This window comes from Rhinolophus ferrumequinum, chromosome 9 (genome assembly GCF_004115265.2).
Source record: "Rhinolophus ferrumequinum isolate MPI-CBG mRhiFer1 chromosome 9, mRhiFer1_v1.p, whole genome shotgun sequence".
In the NCBI taxonomy this organism is placed as follows: domain Eukaryota; kingdom Metazoa; phylum Chordata; class Mammalia; order Chiroptera; family Rhinolophidae; genus Rhinolophus; species Rhinolophus ferrumequinum.
In genome coordinates this window covers 10,026,435-10,042,952 of record NC_046292.1, presented here as the reverse complement: position 1 = coordinate 10,042,952, position 16,518 = coordinate 10,026,435, and the positions used below count along the sequence as shown (strand labels likewise).

Below are 16,518 nucleotides of genomic sequence, written 5' to 3'. Positions count from 1 at the left end.
AATCTCCCTCTAAACTGTACCCTTGCGACAGGGGACGTGCATGTAGCACAGCTTTCTGGGATGTTGCAATTCGGAGAACTTTCCGAGCAGCCCCCACCCCTCATTTCTCAGAAGCTTGTGCTGACCCCCCCTTCCTACCTCATAGCCTATAGCTCAGAGACTGGGGTCCTGCTATCTGCTTCAGGGGAGGCCCGTACCTGAGGGTTCCATAAATCCTGTTCATGGGGACATTATCTTGCACATAAAACGAAGTCCTTTTTTTTTTTTTTTTTTTAAAATCTAGTTGTCAGATCTTGGAAGAGGCAAACTAAACTCAGGACTTGTGGCTTTAGCTTCTCTAAACTAGCTCTAAATATGTGGCCTTGGGTCAGTCACTGCACCTTCAGAGCCTCAGTCCTCCCATCTGTAAAATGGGGTTGGACCCAACAATGATTAAAGATTGTTACAACGTTGCTATTCCACTGATACGCTGGAAGTACAGCAGTGAATCTCTTCACATAATAACAAGGTTCAACATAGTAATTTAAAACAAATGAGTCTTTTCCAAATTCCATTTTTCTGAATGAATTTGAAGGGTATCGTGAAGCCATTCCATGAGTAACACTTGACGTTCTGCTGTTGTCACCGATGGCTGCCGTCGCTACAAGGCTTCTGATTAGTCAGCAGCTCCACCCCCATCCCCCACTGCTGGCTGGACTTAGGGGATGCCTCCCGTTACCTGTGACTTATAAATAAATGGCATGGTGCTGGGGAAGGGAGCTCTATGTGGGAATTTTATTTCCAAGTAAGAGCACGATTATAAAAACAAATTCAATGCCCCATCAAAAGACACACAGAAGTATTTTCTATTAAACCCCAGGTTGGCCACAGTGCCACTGAAATGCCCAGCACACCACCGCGGTTCACGGGGACGCCATGACCTCTTCTCTATGGTCTGCTGGGGTTGCCCTCTAAACAGCAAAATGCAGAAGTAACTCATTTACTCATGTAAACACGTTATTAAGCGGTGCGTGGGAGGCCAGTACAGGATAGAGGTCAAGCGAGTGGGCTCTGGAGCAGGGCCTGCTGGGCTTGCATACTGACCCCCTTTCGTAACTCTGTGACCTTGTGCCAGGGACTTTAACTAGGCCTCAGTTTTGGCCTCTGTAAAATGGGGATCATAGGGACAATCATGCCTCACAGGCCCCTCCAGCTGGGGAAGGAGAAAGCAGAGAGGTAGACTGAGAGAAACAGGTAGTGCTATATCGTCATGTGTCACTTAAGGATGGGATACGTTCTGAGAACTGCATTGTTAGGCGATTTTGTAGTTGTGTAAGCATCGCAGAGTGCACTCACACAACCTAGATGGTCCAGCCCAATGCACACCTAGGCTGTGTGGTCCAGCCCACTGCACACCTGCTGGATGGTCCAGCCTACTGCACACCTAGGCTGTGTGGTCCAGCCTACTGCACACCTGCTGGATGGTCCAGCCCACTGCACACCTAGGCTGTGTGGTCCAGCCTACTGCACACCTGCTGGATGGTCCAGCCCACTGCACACCTGCTGGATGGTCCAGCCTACTGCACAACTAGTCTGTGTGGTCCAGTCTACTGCTCCTGGGCTATAAACCTGTACAGCGTGTCACTATACTGAATACTGCAGGCGACTGTAACACAGTGGTAAGTATTTGTGTATCTAAACATGTCTAAGGACAGAAAAGGTACAGTACAAAAGACAGAAAATGGTTCACCTGAATAAGGCACTCAGGATGAACGGAGCCTGCAGGACTGGAAGTGCTCTGGGGGGGGGGGTGGTCAGTGAGTGAGTGGGGAGTGACCGTGACGGCTGCGGACGTCACTGTACACCATGGAAGGCTTTATAAACTCTGCACACTTAGGCTACACTAGATTTATAAAAAAAAAAAAATGTTTTCTTTCTCCGGTGATAAATTAATTTTCACTTATAGTAACTTTTTAACTTTACTGTATAAACTTTTCATTTTTTTAAAAATCTGTTGGCTCTTTTGTAATAACAGCTTAAAACATGAACACACTGTACAGCTGTAGAAAGATATTTTTCTTTATATCCTTATTCTATAAGCTTTTATGTATTTTTTAATTTTAATTTAATTTAATTTTTTTACTTTTTAACTTTTTTGCTAAAAAGGACAACACAAACACACAGGTTAGCTGAGGCCTCCACAGGGTCAGGGTCATCAATATCACTGTCCTGTCCCACTGGAAGGTCTTCAGGGACAATAACACGCACGGAACTGTCATTCCCTATGATGACAGTGCCTTCTGGAATATTTCCTGAAGAACCGGCCTGAGCCTCTTCTTGAGGAGGTGTCGCTGTTTTTCAGAAATACATCCTTGGCGGTTTGCTTGGTTTCTTTCCTTTTTTCATCACAGATTTGCTGGTAAGCAGATAATGCACCACGGACATTCCTCTATTAATGAAAACCTTTTGGTGTTGGGTCCATGGTTTCACTCTTTTTAAGGAGCTTGTTGAGGTCTGCAGAAGCTTCTGCCAAACTCGTCACGGTGAATTTTCTTGGGGGTTCTTTTTCTTCTCCGGCAGTTTCCTTGTCTCTTCTTCAGCTACTTAGTCCAGTTCCAACACCTCCTCACAGGTCCATTCCTCAGGAACCCCATCTTGGGAGGTCGCCAGTGTCATTCCCATGCATTCCCTGGTTCACGTTGTTTGCCATCTAAGCCACGGTCCTGGTGACTTCTGCAACGTCCTCACCCTTGGCAAATCCTTTGAAGTCATGGGCCACGTCACTAGGCAACAGGGATTTTTCAGCTTACAATCCTATGCACGGGACCACTGTCGAATATGTGGTCGTCGTTGTCTGAAATGTTGTTATGTGGCACACGACTGTAGTCTGAATGTTTGTGTCCAGCTAAAATTCACATGTTGGAATCTTACTGCCCAAAGTGATGGTATTTGGAGGTGGGACCTCCGGGAGGTGATTAGGTCACACGGGTGGAGACCTCCTGATGGGATTAGTGCCCTTACGTAAAAGAGACCCAGAGAGCTCCCTCACCCCTTCCACCAGGTGAGGACCCAGTGAGAAGTCTGAGACCTGGAAGAGGACCAAGAAAATCGGGTCTTCTTTCCTCCTCTCTGCTTCCACAGATTTTCTACTTTTGGCCACACCCCGTCTGCAAGTGACAGGCCAGGGAGGCTGACTCCAAAGGGCCCCAGGTCCCCTACCGTGAAGGATGCAGGCAGCAGAAGCCAGGGCCCTGCTGCCCGGGCCGACCCTCAGGGCAGCTGAAAGCTCCACACCACAGTCAGAGGGTGTGGGTGGCCTGGCCTCGGGAGCTCTCCTGGGGTTGTTTCCATCATGGAGAGAGAGAGATCTGTGCGCTTGGGACGTGGAAGGGAGGGTCACTGGTGAAGACCAAAGTGGGTTGTGGGGACGAAGTTTTTAAATCCAAATCCTGTCTCTTACTCTGGCTTCTCAATTCACACGTAACACACACAAATGCACTCATGTAACGGGCCTGCCACCACTTCTTGTTCAAAGAACTTACCAACCTTCCATGGCCAACAAAGCTGAATGAACCAAACCCCATGCTTCATTTTCTCCCCAGTGGACATGCCAACCGTCCTTGTCATATGGTGTCATGTACTTGAACCTGTTTTTTGGCCCTGCACACCAGAAGATTATAACTCTTTCCCTGTAGATTCAGTGGCTCACTAAGGCCTGCTTGGCTGGGGGGACTGACTCTTTTTTGCTTTAAGTTTTAGTGCCCACTTTGGCATGTCCACACCACATACACCAGACACAGGTATTTGCTGAACCGAATTCCTCAGTCATCTGACCATAAACTCCTACTCATCCCACAGAGCCCAACGCATATGTCACCTCCCCTGTGTAGACTTCCAAGATCCTCTCCCTGAAAGCAGAATTTCCTGTTTTCCCCCCAGTGCTCCCCAGCTCGCTCTTCCCATGTTTATTATGGCATTGTTAATAAGATGCACAGCTAACACTTACTGAGCGCTTACTATGCACTAGGCGCCATGCTCAGTGCTCTGCAGTCATCTCACATCGTCCTCATCACAGCTCTGCAAGGTCTGTACCATGATCACCATTTAGCCGATGAGGAAACTGAGGCTCTGAGAAGCTGAGATGTCCACGGACACACACACACACACACACACACACACACACACGCACACACACGAAGGCAGGATTTGAACCCAACCCAGCCAGAATCCAGAGTCAAACTGTCACCGACTGGGCTATCCTGTCCAGGCCTGTTTGCCCAGGAGCCATGGAGCCCCCAATGGGTCAAACACATTGTAGGCGCCCCCCCCGCCGAAATGAGCACAAGGTGACAAGAGCAGTGAGTCTGTGTTCTGGGACTCGAGAGGCCAGACCTTGTGTGGGGAGGGGGACGGGAAGAGAGCTGATGTCTGTGGAGGGGAGGGGAGGGGAGAGGGACGGCGGGCGGGAGCCCTGACCTTGCGGTGCTGCTCGTAGTTGCGGATGAAGTCACGGAGCTGCTCCTCGCGGCTCTCCAGCGTGGCGTACAGCTGCTGCATCTGGCTCACCAGGTCCGTCTTCTCACCCTTCAAGCGCTTTCGGTCGGCTTTCATGGCTGGGGGACAGAAGAGCAAGTTAGTTCCTGAGATTTTACCTGCCTGTCTCAGCCCCTATTTCTATCCCCTTTTTAACAGATGAGGAAATAGGGTTCAGAAAGATGACATTTGTCTCCCAAGCTCCCATGTCACTCAGTGGCATTCCCAGGCTTCACACCCAGGCCCACCTGTTTCTAGAATTCCTATTCTCACATCTCAGATTTAACTGATCCAACCAGGGGAACAAGTCCTTGGTTAAATGTCTATCTGAGCCCTGAACTGGCCAGGTTCCCAGGGTGAAGGAGCTGGAGGCCGGGTGAGCCTGTGACCCCCATCACCCAGGAAGCTGATTTCCTGCTGAAATGACCCCCCCCAGGGCTCACCTGAGCCCACCAGAACCACCCAGCCCAGCCTAACAGTTCATCATCTGCCCCATTTCCTCCACAGGGAAAAGTATTTGATTAAAAACATGCAGCATGATACCAAAAGCATAAGCAACAGAAGGAAAAAAATAGATAAATTGAACAGTACAATGAAAAACTTTTGTGCTTCAAAGGATACCATTTAGAAAGTAAAAAGACGGGGCGGCCGGATGGCTCAGTGGGTTAGAGCGCGAGCTCTCAACAACAAGGCTGCCGGTTCAATTCCTGCATGGGATGGTGGGCTGCGCCCCCTGCAACTAAGATTGAAAATGGCAATTGGACTTGGAGCTGAGCTGCGCCCTCCACAACTAGATTAAAGGACAACGACTTGGAGCTGATGGGCCCTGGAGAAACACACTGTTCCCCAATATTCCCCAATTAAAAAAAAAAAGTAAAAAGATAAACTAGGGAATGAGAGAAAATATTTGCAAATCAGATATTTGATAAAGGACTTTTATCTAGACTATATAAAGAACTCTTTACAGCTCAATAATAACCCAATTTAAAAAATGGGCAAAGGATCTGGATAGACACTTCTCTAAGAAAAGTCCAGTAAGTACATGAAAAGATGCTTCATAAAACTAGTTATCAGGGAAATGCAAATCAAAACCACAGTGAGATACTACTTCTCACTCACTACAATGGCTAAAATAGAAAAGATGACAATAACAAGTGTTGGCATGGATGTGGAGAAATTGGAACCTTTATACAGTTCTGGTGGGAATGGAAAATGGTGCAGCTGCTGTGGAAAGCAGCCTGACAGTTCCTGTTCCTCAAGTGATTAAACACGGTTACACTGTCTATGGTTCAGCAATTCCACTCCTAGGCATGTACCCAAATAAAAACGTATGTCCACACAAAAACTTACAGACAAATGTTTATAGCAGCGTGAAACACAGTAGCCAAAAGGTGAAACAACTACGTGCACACCAACTGAGGAATAAATTTAAAAAATGTAGGATAGCCATGTAACGGAATATTATTTGATAATAAAAAGAAGTGATTCATGCTACAATATGGATAAACCTTGAGAATATTATGCTAAGTGAAAGAAGACAGTCACAAAAGGCCACATATTGTGTGTCTCCATTTCTATATATCCAGACTAGGGAAATCTATGGAGATGGGAAATAGATTAGTGGTTGCTTAGGGCTGGGGGGGGGTGGTAGGAGGGGTGGGGACTGGGGATATGGAGGTCGCAGCTAAAGGGCCTGGGGTTCTTTTCAAGAAGTGATGAAAATGTTCTAATATTGATTGTGGTGATGGATGTACAACTCTGTGAATATAATAAAAACCATGGAAATATACACAGCGAATGGGTGAACTGTATGATATGTGAATTATACCTCAATCAAGCCGTTAAACGCCAACACACACACACACACACACGTGCACACACACACACACACACACACACAGTGCCACATGCTCTAAGCAGCCTCCTGGCAAGGCAGTGTGACTTTTGTTCCCTCCTGATTCTTCTCAGAGCTCTGGCTCTTTAGCGATTGGAGTGAGCTGGACAAGCCTGTGTGTGTGCAGGGCAGGCTCCAGCAGCAGGGTGGGCTTCATGGCTTTTCCAGAGCCCCCAGAACTCCATCCCCTCCCCAGAGAGAAAACTGAAGAGAGGTTATGGAGGTGGAGGGGAGGGGGGCAAAGCAACTCTCTTGGTTCTAGAAGCTTCCAGCCTGAGAAGGCACAGAGTGGGTAAGTCATTTGCTCAAAGTCACACAGCCACATCTGACCCCAAAGCCCACACACTTGACCCTACATTGTGCTGCCTCTACAGTGAAGACCTCCAAAACTGGAGGGTCCCAGAGGGCAGTGACATGGGACAGGCAATGGCTGTGCCACCCTAACTTGTCCTGGACGTCCAACTTCAATATGAAAAAGTATGGCGTAAGAACCCAGGACCCCGGGCTCCTGGCCCAGTGACCAACATAAGCTGACATCTTTCTGGCCCTGCAGGATGTGGGGGGAGGGGGACTCATTCACCCTCCCTCCTGCCCCGGGTAGAACAGGGTGGAGGCACGTCAGTTGGAGCTATGTTGTCACGTGCAAGGAGCCATGGGGAGACCCATGCAGTGGGGTCCCTGGGTCTTGGGCGGCTCTTTAAACTCCAGCTTTGAGCTTCCTGGCTCCCACAGCTGGACTTGTCCTCTTTATGGCCAGCTTGGAAGAGCAGCAACTTAGGTCACCGTGCTGGAATTCCAGGCCTGCTGGGCTGGAACCTTAAAGGGCCAGGACAGCAGAGCCCAGGGAGAAAGGACTCATTTGCTTCTCTCTCCTGTCAGGCCCTGCCAGGCTCCAAGGTGGGGGTGGGAGGGGAACAGGGGCAGAGCTGGGCTACTTTTGTGTCCTGCACCCTAATATTATGTGGCCATGGTACCAGTGAATGTCATTTTACAAAAACCCAACATCTAAAGATGTAACCTGGTTAGAAGGAATCTTACAGAATAGCTGGGGCCCAGCTCTCGCTGAGGAATCAGAAATTTCCATCTGCCTTTTCTCTTTTCATCCTGGCTGTGCTCCCTGTGACAGAGGTAGGTGGCTTGTGGGGTGGGTGGGTGGGTGTTTTTATCATCCCATTTTACAGATAGGAAACTAAGGCCACAGCACCAGTAAATGGCAGAGCTGGTACCAGACTCAGACTCAGGGAGGTTCCACGTTGATGGGGCATGAGAGCGAGAGGGAAGCGCTCCTAGGGAGGTTACTGACCCAACTGAGGTGACGACCGAGGTGACCCCCCAACCAGGGGAGACTCCGGCGGGCCCTCTGCCCCAGTGGAGAGAAGCTGCTGCTGCTCTGGTCTCATGGACTCCCCTGGGGACTCATGCATCTGCCCTTCGGCCGCTGTGGGTGTGTGGTCACGCCTCTGTCCTTTGGTTAGAAATTAAACCCCCTTTGGCTCTGATCTACCTCCTTCTTCAGCCCCACCTGGATGAGAACCAAACTCCAGACTTTGCTCTTGGCAACTGGAGCTCAACGAGGAGATCCGTGGAGGCCGGCAAGAGGCTGCGAAGTCCCCCCGCACCCCGCCACAGCATTGCTGAGCCTTTCTTCACTTTTGCCAAATGGCCTTGGAGGGGTCACGTTGCCTCTTGCTGGCCTCCATGGATCTCTTTGCTGGTCCATCCCTGCACCATCCGTGCACAAGCTGGAGAAGCTGCGTGCCACTGTTCTGTCATCAGTGGAGGAGCAGGGAGCTATGTCTCCCCCATCTGACTGGCGACCCCCTGGGAGCAAGGGCTGGACCTCTGCCTTCAGACTAGTAGCTCCTCCCTAAGAGGAGAGTGAGAGCTCCCCGCAGTTTTCAAATTAAGCACCCCCTGTGTGTCAGGCTCCATGCCTACTGCTGTGAGGGGAGCAGCGACGAGCAAGACATTGGTCCCTACCTTTTGAGTGGTGGATGATCTGTTTGAGGAGACAAACCTACACACACGGCTGATACCACTCTCCATCTACCCTCCTCCTCACCAAGAGAACCTCAATTTTGCTTATGCTCAGTTATAACACTCAGCTTCCCAAGCTCCCTTGCAGCTAGAGTAGGCATGTGTCATAGTTCTGGCCACAAAGGTGTACACAAGTGTCTCCTGGAAATCCGCTGTTTTCTGTATAGAAAAAGGTCACGGTACGCTGGCAGTAATTCTCGCCTTTTTGTCCTTCCATTTTCTTCCTGCTGGGGACATGGATGTGACATCCTGAGGTACAGCAGCTATCTTGCAAGCATGAGGATGAAGACACAAGCTGAAAATGGGGAGCCGAAAGACAGACAGACAGACAGAAGGAGCCTAGACTGCTGATGGCACCACCCAGGCCAGAATTCCCGATAACAGGAGGAAAATAAACCCCATGGTTTGTGGGATTTGCCATTACGTGCAGTCCAATGCATCCCTCACTGACACATAAGGTGGGCTGTGAGAAGTGCCATCACCCCCATGACAGAAACCTTTATATTTCATGGTTTCTTCACTGGGGGTGGTCCCTGCTCTGGACCCTGCCAGGCTGAGGACCGAGACAACACAAAAGCTGAATTTCTGGGAATGAATGTCAAGTGAAGATCCCTTATAAACAAAGATAAGGTTGCCTTTGGAACCATGACGTGAACCGAGATGCCACTGCAGTAGGCCAGCTTTCCAGAAGCCACACGTGCACAACGCACTCCAGGTATTTCACATGAAGGAGCAGGACCTGGGAGCATGTGGGGACTCCCGAACTGGCTGAGATGGCAAGTGGGGTGTGTGTCCCCATCGAGCCTGAATGTGGCTGAGCATCCCTCAGACGGGGGTGGGAGGAAGGCCCCCGAAGGGGGGTAATGGTATTGCAACTGTTTAAGAAAACAAGGAGGTTAGCAGGACAGAACCCCCAGAAACAATGTAAGCTACCTACACACAGCTATGAACACTACACAGCGGAATGTCCGACCTTCCTTCGTCATAGGTCTGCTTTTATGCTTCCTTCAAAACCGTTCTGACGTTCTCCAAACGTTTCTGACACCTTGAGGTCTGCGAGGCATGACTGTTCCTCTCTGCCTGGGCCTGACACTCCCAGAGCTCCGTTCACCTTCCCAGCCATCAGCCTTGCCCAGGCGTGTCCCATTCCAGCAATCAGGCCAGCAGAACCAGTGCCACAGCGACGACGGGTGATGTCACGCTTGGGGGGCCCTGCAGAGTCACGGAAGGAGACCAGCAGGCTCCAGGAATGTGGAAACTTGAGGTTGGGGGAGGGTGTGTGGGGAAGGACTTATTATTCTAACTCCGAGGAGGCCGGGTGCATGCGTGAGCTAGACGGTGGAACCCGGGGCCCAGCTGCCGTCCCACAACGATGGCGCTTCTCTGGGGATGGCACTTTTCTCACGCTTCTGAGGTGGGCCTTTGTGCAGCAGACGCCTGACACAGATGTGGGGCAGTGTGGAGCAGAGCCAGCCCGTTTTAACTTCTGCAAATGGGACTGTTAGCGGGTGGGGACCAGAGAGAGAAAAAAGGTCTGTGCAGTGGCCCTTTTACTCCCTCCTCGGGCAAAGCAGACCCTCATCTCCAAGGCTCAGCCAACATGTGAAAGGAATAGGACAGGATAATGCTCAGCTTTTGAGCTGCTGGGGGCTGGGGGCCTGGAGAGCAGGGATTTCACCGCTTCTGAGCATCAGGGGGGGTCTCCTTACCCAGAAGGCAGTGCATGCAGTGACAAGCTTGCTGGGGATGGAGGGGCCAGACTCTCAGCTTTCCTTTCTCTGCACCTCGTTTCACCCCAGGATGAAGAGACTCTGCGAGCTTCCTTTGGCTTCTGAGGTCCTAGGAGACTTCACCTCCACCACTCGCCACCACGAATATGTCCATGGCTGTGACCAACACCACGTGATGAGGCAGGATGGGCATTGGTCTGGGGTCAGAGGATCTGGGTTCCGTCCCTGTTCTGAGACCCTGAGCAAGTCACTTATGTCCCCAGTCCTGAATTTCCTACAGTAAAATGATTCCCATGTGCCAGGCACTGCACCAAGCCCCTCACAGGTTTTTGTCACTTCATTCTTATAACCACCTTATGAAGTCATTCCACGTTACAGAGGAGGAAATGGACACCCAGGGAGATTGAGGAACCTGGCCAAGTAGTGGTGGCAGCACTCACCTGGCCCCAGCACCCACCCCCCCTGCGATCCCTCTGCTCTGCGCCTCCAAAATCACCAACCCCCACCAACCCTGCACAGCCTGGTCAGCCTCAACTGCTCCTGGGACCCTGTGCTGGGGACAGGGCTGCACCTGCCCTGTGGAAGAGGAAACTGAGGCTCAAAGGGTTAACTTACTCCCCAAGACGCACATGGCTCAAGTAGTAGGCCCTGGACTTGCATCCCTGACTCTGACCTTGAACCCCTCATACTCCTTCATCAACCCCGTGAAAGCACAGTGTTGTGAACAGAAGAACCGGCATGGCTGCACAAAACCAATGGGTGATCCAGTTACTTCTTCCACTACGAGAGGCTGTTCCTGCAGTGGCTATACAGTCCCAAGGGGCTTTGCGAGGTTTCCATTAAAGGTGGTCAGGCACTCTTGTGCACACTTCATGGCTGCTGGAAGGAGGGGTGTGTGTGTGTGTGTGCACGCGTGTGCAAGCGAAAGTCAGCAGCTCTTAAGGAATCTTTCACCAGCTACCCCCCTTGCTTGCAGGGTCCTCAGCCAGCCCCAGCACAATCTCACTCCCATGAGTCTGAGCTCAGCAGACTGTGAGCCTGGTTCTGGATGGTGCAAGGCGAAGAGCTCTTGTAAAAATTTCCAGCCTGGTGGACAAAGCTGGACTCAGAGGTGGGGAGGGGCAGACCTCAGCCTGTGTGTGATCCCTGACCCTGCCAGCAGAGGGCTGCCCTTCTCTTTTCCAGTCAACATTCCTCACCTGCTGAGCCTTTAGCACCTACAGCTTCCGGGAAAGGAGGGGTGGGCAGGCCGGAGCCAGAGCCAAAGGACTCTGAATAAAAATATGCCCAAATGTTCTTCTAGCTCAATTTCCCTTTACTGATGGGGAAACTGAGGCCCAGAGAGGGAAAAGGAATATCCACTATCATATAGTGAGTCATCCCAGGTTTCCAAATTCTTAGGCCAATACAGTTGGGTTAAAAGCATTGGCTTTGCAGTCTACATATGGAAGTGTAATTAAGCCTTACTTTCCTCATCTGTAGAATGGGGACTTAAAATATAATCATCTCTGCCCTACACAGAAAAGACTGCCATATCCCGAGTGAACTATCAGATGCTGACCTTGAGTATTTAGGGAGAAGAGAGCCTCAGCAAGACAGTTTCAGATGCACGAAGCTTTGGATTCCAGTCCGGCGTGTGCCCATTACCAGCGGGGTGCCCTTAGATACCACATGTAATTTTTCTGAGCACGTTTCCCCAGCAGTTAAGGCTCTATGTGACATTACCCAACACCTGAATACAGTAGGTGCTTATTAAATGTTATCATTTCTTCCTGTCTTCCAACTCCCCAGGGCTCCCGGGCCTGAGCTCAGACCCCAAGAGGCTGCAGAAAACACAGACTGATATCACTGACAGACTGGAATCTGAGAAAAGGGCCCAGAGAAGTGGCCCAGGGCAGGGAGAAGGAAGGCACAGAGCAGGGAAGCAAGTTAAACACTCACACACTTACTTATGGGACGGGCATACACTGGTTTGTTTGTTTTTTTCCCTGTTTGAAAGCTAACCAAGATGAGTCCAGAACAGGTTAGAGTTCACCCTACTTTATAAAGGTTAATAAGCAGTCTCTTATCTTGCCCCATCATGTGGCACTCAGGTAAGCAAGAAAAGCCAGCCAAGCACCCGGACAAGTGGCAGCCACAAGTGGCAGCTGAGAAAACCGTCCCTGCAGAGCCAGGCCTGGTCACACACGGACATGGCTGAGTGGTCCGGGGTCTGACCTGGCCAGCTCTGCTCCTCCCGAATGGAAATTCCCTATTTCTGGTCACTTCAAGGTGAAGTGGCTTGACCGTCTCACATCCCGATGAATGGCAGAACTATCTATCTCCAGTACTTTGACATTCAGGCCCATGATCTCCCCGAAATCCCCTCAGCTCCTCTCTCCATGTGCTGCCTAGAAAGTTAGGCAGCATGACCTTTCCTACCTCCTGCGTGGGGTAGGAAAGGCAAATATCGGGAATACAGGTTCTACTTTTCCAGGCCTGTGGCCATGCAGATATCACTAACCAACCAGGGTCTAGAGGAGCCTGGGTTGATTGGGGATGTCTGCCATAACACGGGAGGAAGAGACAGATTTGCCAGCTCTGCCGCAGATGGAAAGGCAGACGCTGTCACTGATTGATCAGAACTGGCATGTTTGACAATGGTTTGGCGAGCCTTATGTGGGTCCATGCTGTGCCAACTACCATGACACTCCATGGAACCAAGGTTAACTCCATTTAACCACGAGAGCGAGACGCAATTCTTTCAACTGGTGGAAAACCAGTCCATTCACGTCAATGACATGGAGGCAAGCAAACTCCAACGTGCCCATTTTAAAGGTGAGAGAGCAGAGTATTTCCCTCAACGGGGTCAAAGGTAAATGAAGGATCACTGGGTTTACTTACATATATTCATGTCTACCCCCAACTAGCAACATATGCTCCCTGGGGGCAGGGACCTGTCTGCCTTGCTCACTGCTGTGCCTAGACCAGTGCCTGGTACATAGTAAGTGCTCAGTAAATACTGACCGACTGACTCCTGAACGACTGAACAAGGTGGACAAAGGCCTGGGGAGCAGAGAGGACCTGCTCCATGGCCACCACTGAGCAGCGTCCAGTATTTCCCATGTCCTGGGGGCAGAGACAGTTCTGCTTACCTTTGCCCGTTTCCCCTTGGCCGCCCTGGGTAGGACAAGACAGGCTAATTCCACCCCCTGACACACACCTGCCAGGATCCCGAGCGTTGGCCCTGCTGCTCTCAGAGCTGATTGCAAAACGGCTGCAGTTCTTGCCAAACTGCCTCGGGCTCTGTGAACTACGTCCACAGCCACTTCATGTTGCTCCTGCCACGTCGGAAGCAGGACACAAGGAGACTCACGTGGTTCAAAGCGTCCGCTGACCCAAGGCACCAGTAGAATTTTAAGGTGCTCGGGGCTGGGGATGGACCCCAGATACTTTTTCTATGTCAACTCAGCAGGGGCAGTCCCCTTAAAATGCAAGTTAGAGCATGTCACTTCCCGGAGCACGAAGTCCTTCCAAGTATCCATAAGAAGAGTCATGTGATCGGTCATCCCCGTTACCCATACCTCTCTGACCTTCTCCCCAACACCCACCCCTGCCCATAGCCCACTGCTGCCACCTGGCTCCCTGCGGCTCCTGGTCCATGCAGATACCCTTCTTCCTCAGCTTCTTTGCACAGGCTGTTCCTCTGCCTGTAACAACCTCTTATCCACGCGGACCACGTCCCCAACCCCCCAGATCTTTACTCAAATGTCACTTTCTCAGCTAAGCCTTCCCTGGACACCCTCCTTACTCCCTTTTCTCTTTTCTCCTTTGAACTCGCCACCACATAACACTACCTAGTCTTTGTTTATTGAGGGGAACGCTCGTTGAAGCACCTCTGCCTTTCTGCGGAAGGCTTCCTGGCCTTCTCCCCTCATCAGAGTTCAATGACGTTTCTTTCTGGGTTTCCAAAGCCCACAACTCGTGCCGGTACTTGCTACATGGGTGCTCACCACCATCCCTGTCAAGCCCCACAGCTGTCTGCACCAGGGGCCCGGAAACCGACTGACAGCTCAGGGCCTGCCAGCCTCCCAGACCAGCCCAGAAGCCCGGGCCTCGTCTGACAGTATTTCCAGGAGGTAGCATTAGGTATGGCACACGCAGATGAAGAAAGGTGGGGGTAAATGACTTGGAGGCTTGTGCAGGGTGAGGAAGTCGCTGTGCTCACAATCTCCAAATATCTCAAGCTGCCCCTCCCTGATTCTCAGCTTAGGGTCTCAAGACGGGATCGCCATTCCCAGGGATGGATTGTGCGACCATCCCCAGGGCCCTACCAGGGACCACCAGGAAGAGAGTAGGGGCAAGTAGGGACCTAGACACAAGCCCCGCCTGGAGAGTCTGCTATACCCCATCTTTCCACTTTTCGAGAGACCCCACACTCTAGATTATCATAATTTTTACGTCTTAAATGTCTCTTTATTTTTCAGTATTGGCGATTAATCCTAACACCCAACTATGTCTGTGGGCCTCACATGGGTGCTGGACTGCTGATCCAAGCAGGTGCCTGTAGAAGAGGCAACACGGGAGAGAGCTGGGCCCAGCCGCAGCTGCCAACAGGGAACTGGGCTCAAAGCCCAGCTCCACCATTCATCAGCTGTGTGACCTTCGGTAAGTTCCTTAACTTCTCTGTGCCTTTCCCCCTCATGTATAAAGTGGGGATAACAGTTTCTACCCCATTCTACTGTGGCAAACATTCAATAAGAGCAAAAGCGCTTTACCTGACGATGATTACTTGGCCGTGGTTTACCTTCTAAGCGACGGTCTAATAGTCAGATAGTCAGTCATCCCAGAAGGGACACGGTCCCTTGAGAGGGAATGGGCGCCCTGTTAGGGGAGTATAAGTAGAGGCGTGGAATGCCCTCTTGAAGCCTGGGCAGGGAGTGATGGGAGGAGAGGGTGCGTGGCCTTTATTAGCCCCCTTGAGAGGCCGCCTCAAGCATAGATGCCCACGGGTTTCCAAACGGAAAAGCTGTAGATGGTGGGGTAAGGTCAGCCCCAGGGGGTGATTAGACAGACACCTGCTGGGGGAGCAGCGGGGACCCTTCGCAGGCTGTTAGGTCCTGATTGGGGGTGGGGCACAGTGTCACTGCCTGCCCCTCCCTTGGCTCTGGAATTGCTCAGAGCTCACCTGGAAAGCCGGGGAGCCAGGCCCCCACTTCCTGCTGAGGGAAATGAGAGAGCTGGCTAGGGAGGCGGTGGTGTTTGTTTTCCAGCCACTGAAGGCGAATACAGGAAAAGTCCTCCTTCCTCCACATTGCCACTAAAAATAGTGCCAGGGATGGGCCCAAACAGTGACATTCCCCAGACTGGGGTGGGGGTGGGGCGGCGATTTCTGGAAAAGCAGCATCAGCGGCAGGCCCCACGCCCCACACAGTGAGGACTATTTTTAAAGGCTCGTGTTGGTGCGTGAGGTCATTCTCAGGCAAGAGGGCGGCGTGGCGTGGCCCCGAGAGGAGCAGGAAGAGTTTGGAAGGCAGTGGCCGGTGGACAGGGACGCAAGACATCGGGGCGCAAGCTGGTGTGCTGTGTGGCCATCGGGACTCACACATCCTCTAGGTTTTGCTGTCATACCCTCAAGATGGTCCATCAGGCCCTCTGGAACCTTCAGGAAGCTGCCCTGAGCGCCCAGTGATTGGGGGCCCGGTCTTCAACACAGCCAGCAGGGCTGTTCAAGGTTAGAGGTAGGAGGCAAACTGGTGGCTATGTTCAGCCTCCACCCAGAGCAAGTTCAGAAGAAGAGCGGCCGTAGAGAGAGCAGAGATCAAGAGTGTGGACCCTGGAGCTAGACTGTCTGGGCTCAAACCCCAACTTTGCCACATGCTAGAGTTGTGACCTGCAGCAAGTCACATTATCCCACTTTTCTGCATCTGTACAAGAGGGATAAAACTAGTTCTGACCTTAGCGTATGTCCCACAAGCACGCACCGGGGTATTCACCAAAGGACCTGCACTAAAAGTTCACAGCACTACCCGTAAAAGCTCCAAACTGGAAACTACCTGATGCCCCTCAGCAGACGGGCTGCACCCATCTAGTCCCCTCACACAGGAGACGACTGGATCTAACGACACAGCTTGGATGAACCACACAGATGAAATGCCAAGGAAGCCAGACACAAAAGCGTAAATACTGTAGGACGCCCTTTAGAGCATGTGAAAAAGGCAAAATTAATCTACGTGGTGAGAATTCAGGAAGAGGCTGTCCGTGGAGGGGACAGCGACAGGAAGGAGACAAAGGAGAGCTTTCAGGAAGCTAAGGGTGTTCTACTTCTTGACGTGGGTGGGTGGGGTCATACAGGCGTGTTCAGTT

At 51.3% G+C, this 16,518-nt stretch overlaps 1 protein-coding gene across 7 annotated transcripts in view; it reads right to left on the bottom strand.

Annotated features, from left to right (window-relative positions):
* Nucleotides 1-16,518, bottom strand: part of KAZN (kazrin, periplakin interacting protein) — a 1,005,443-nt gene that overhangs the window by 61,063 nt on the left and 927,862 nt on the right. For all 7 annotated transcript variants that reach the window (XR_004423856.1, XM_033114228.1, XM_033114229.1 and 4 more), the window contains one exon: nt 4,456-4,592. Coding sequence is in view for 6 of the 7 variants with exons in the window: in XM_033114228.1 (XP_032970119.1) it covers nt 4,456-4,592 (137 nt within the window). In the remaining variant the exon portion in view is untranslated. The remainder of the gene's footprint in view (nt 1-4,455; nt 4,593-16,518) is intronic.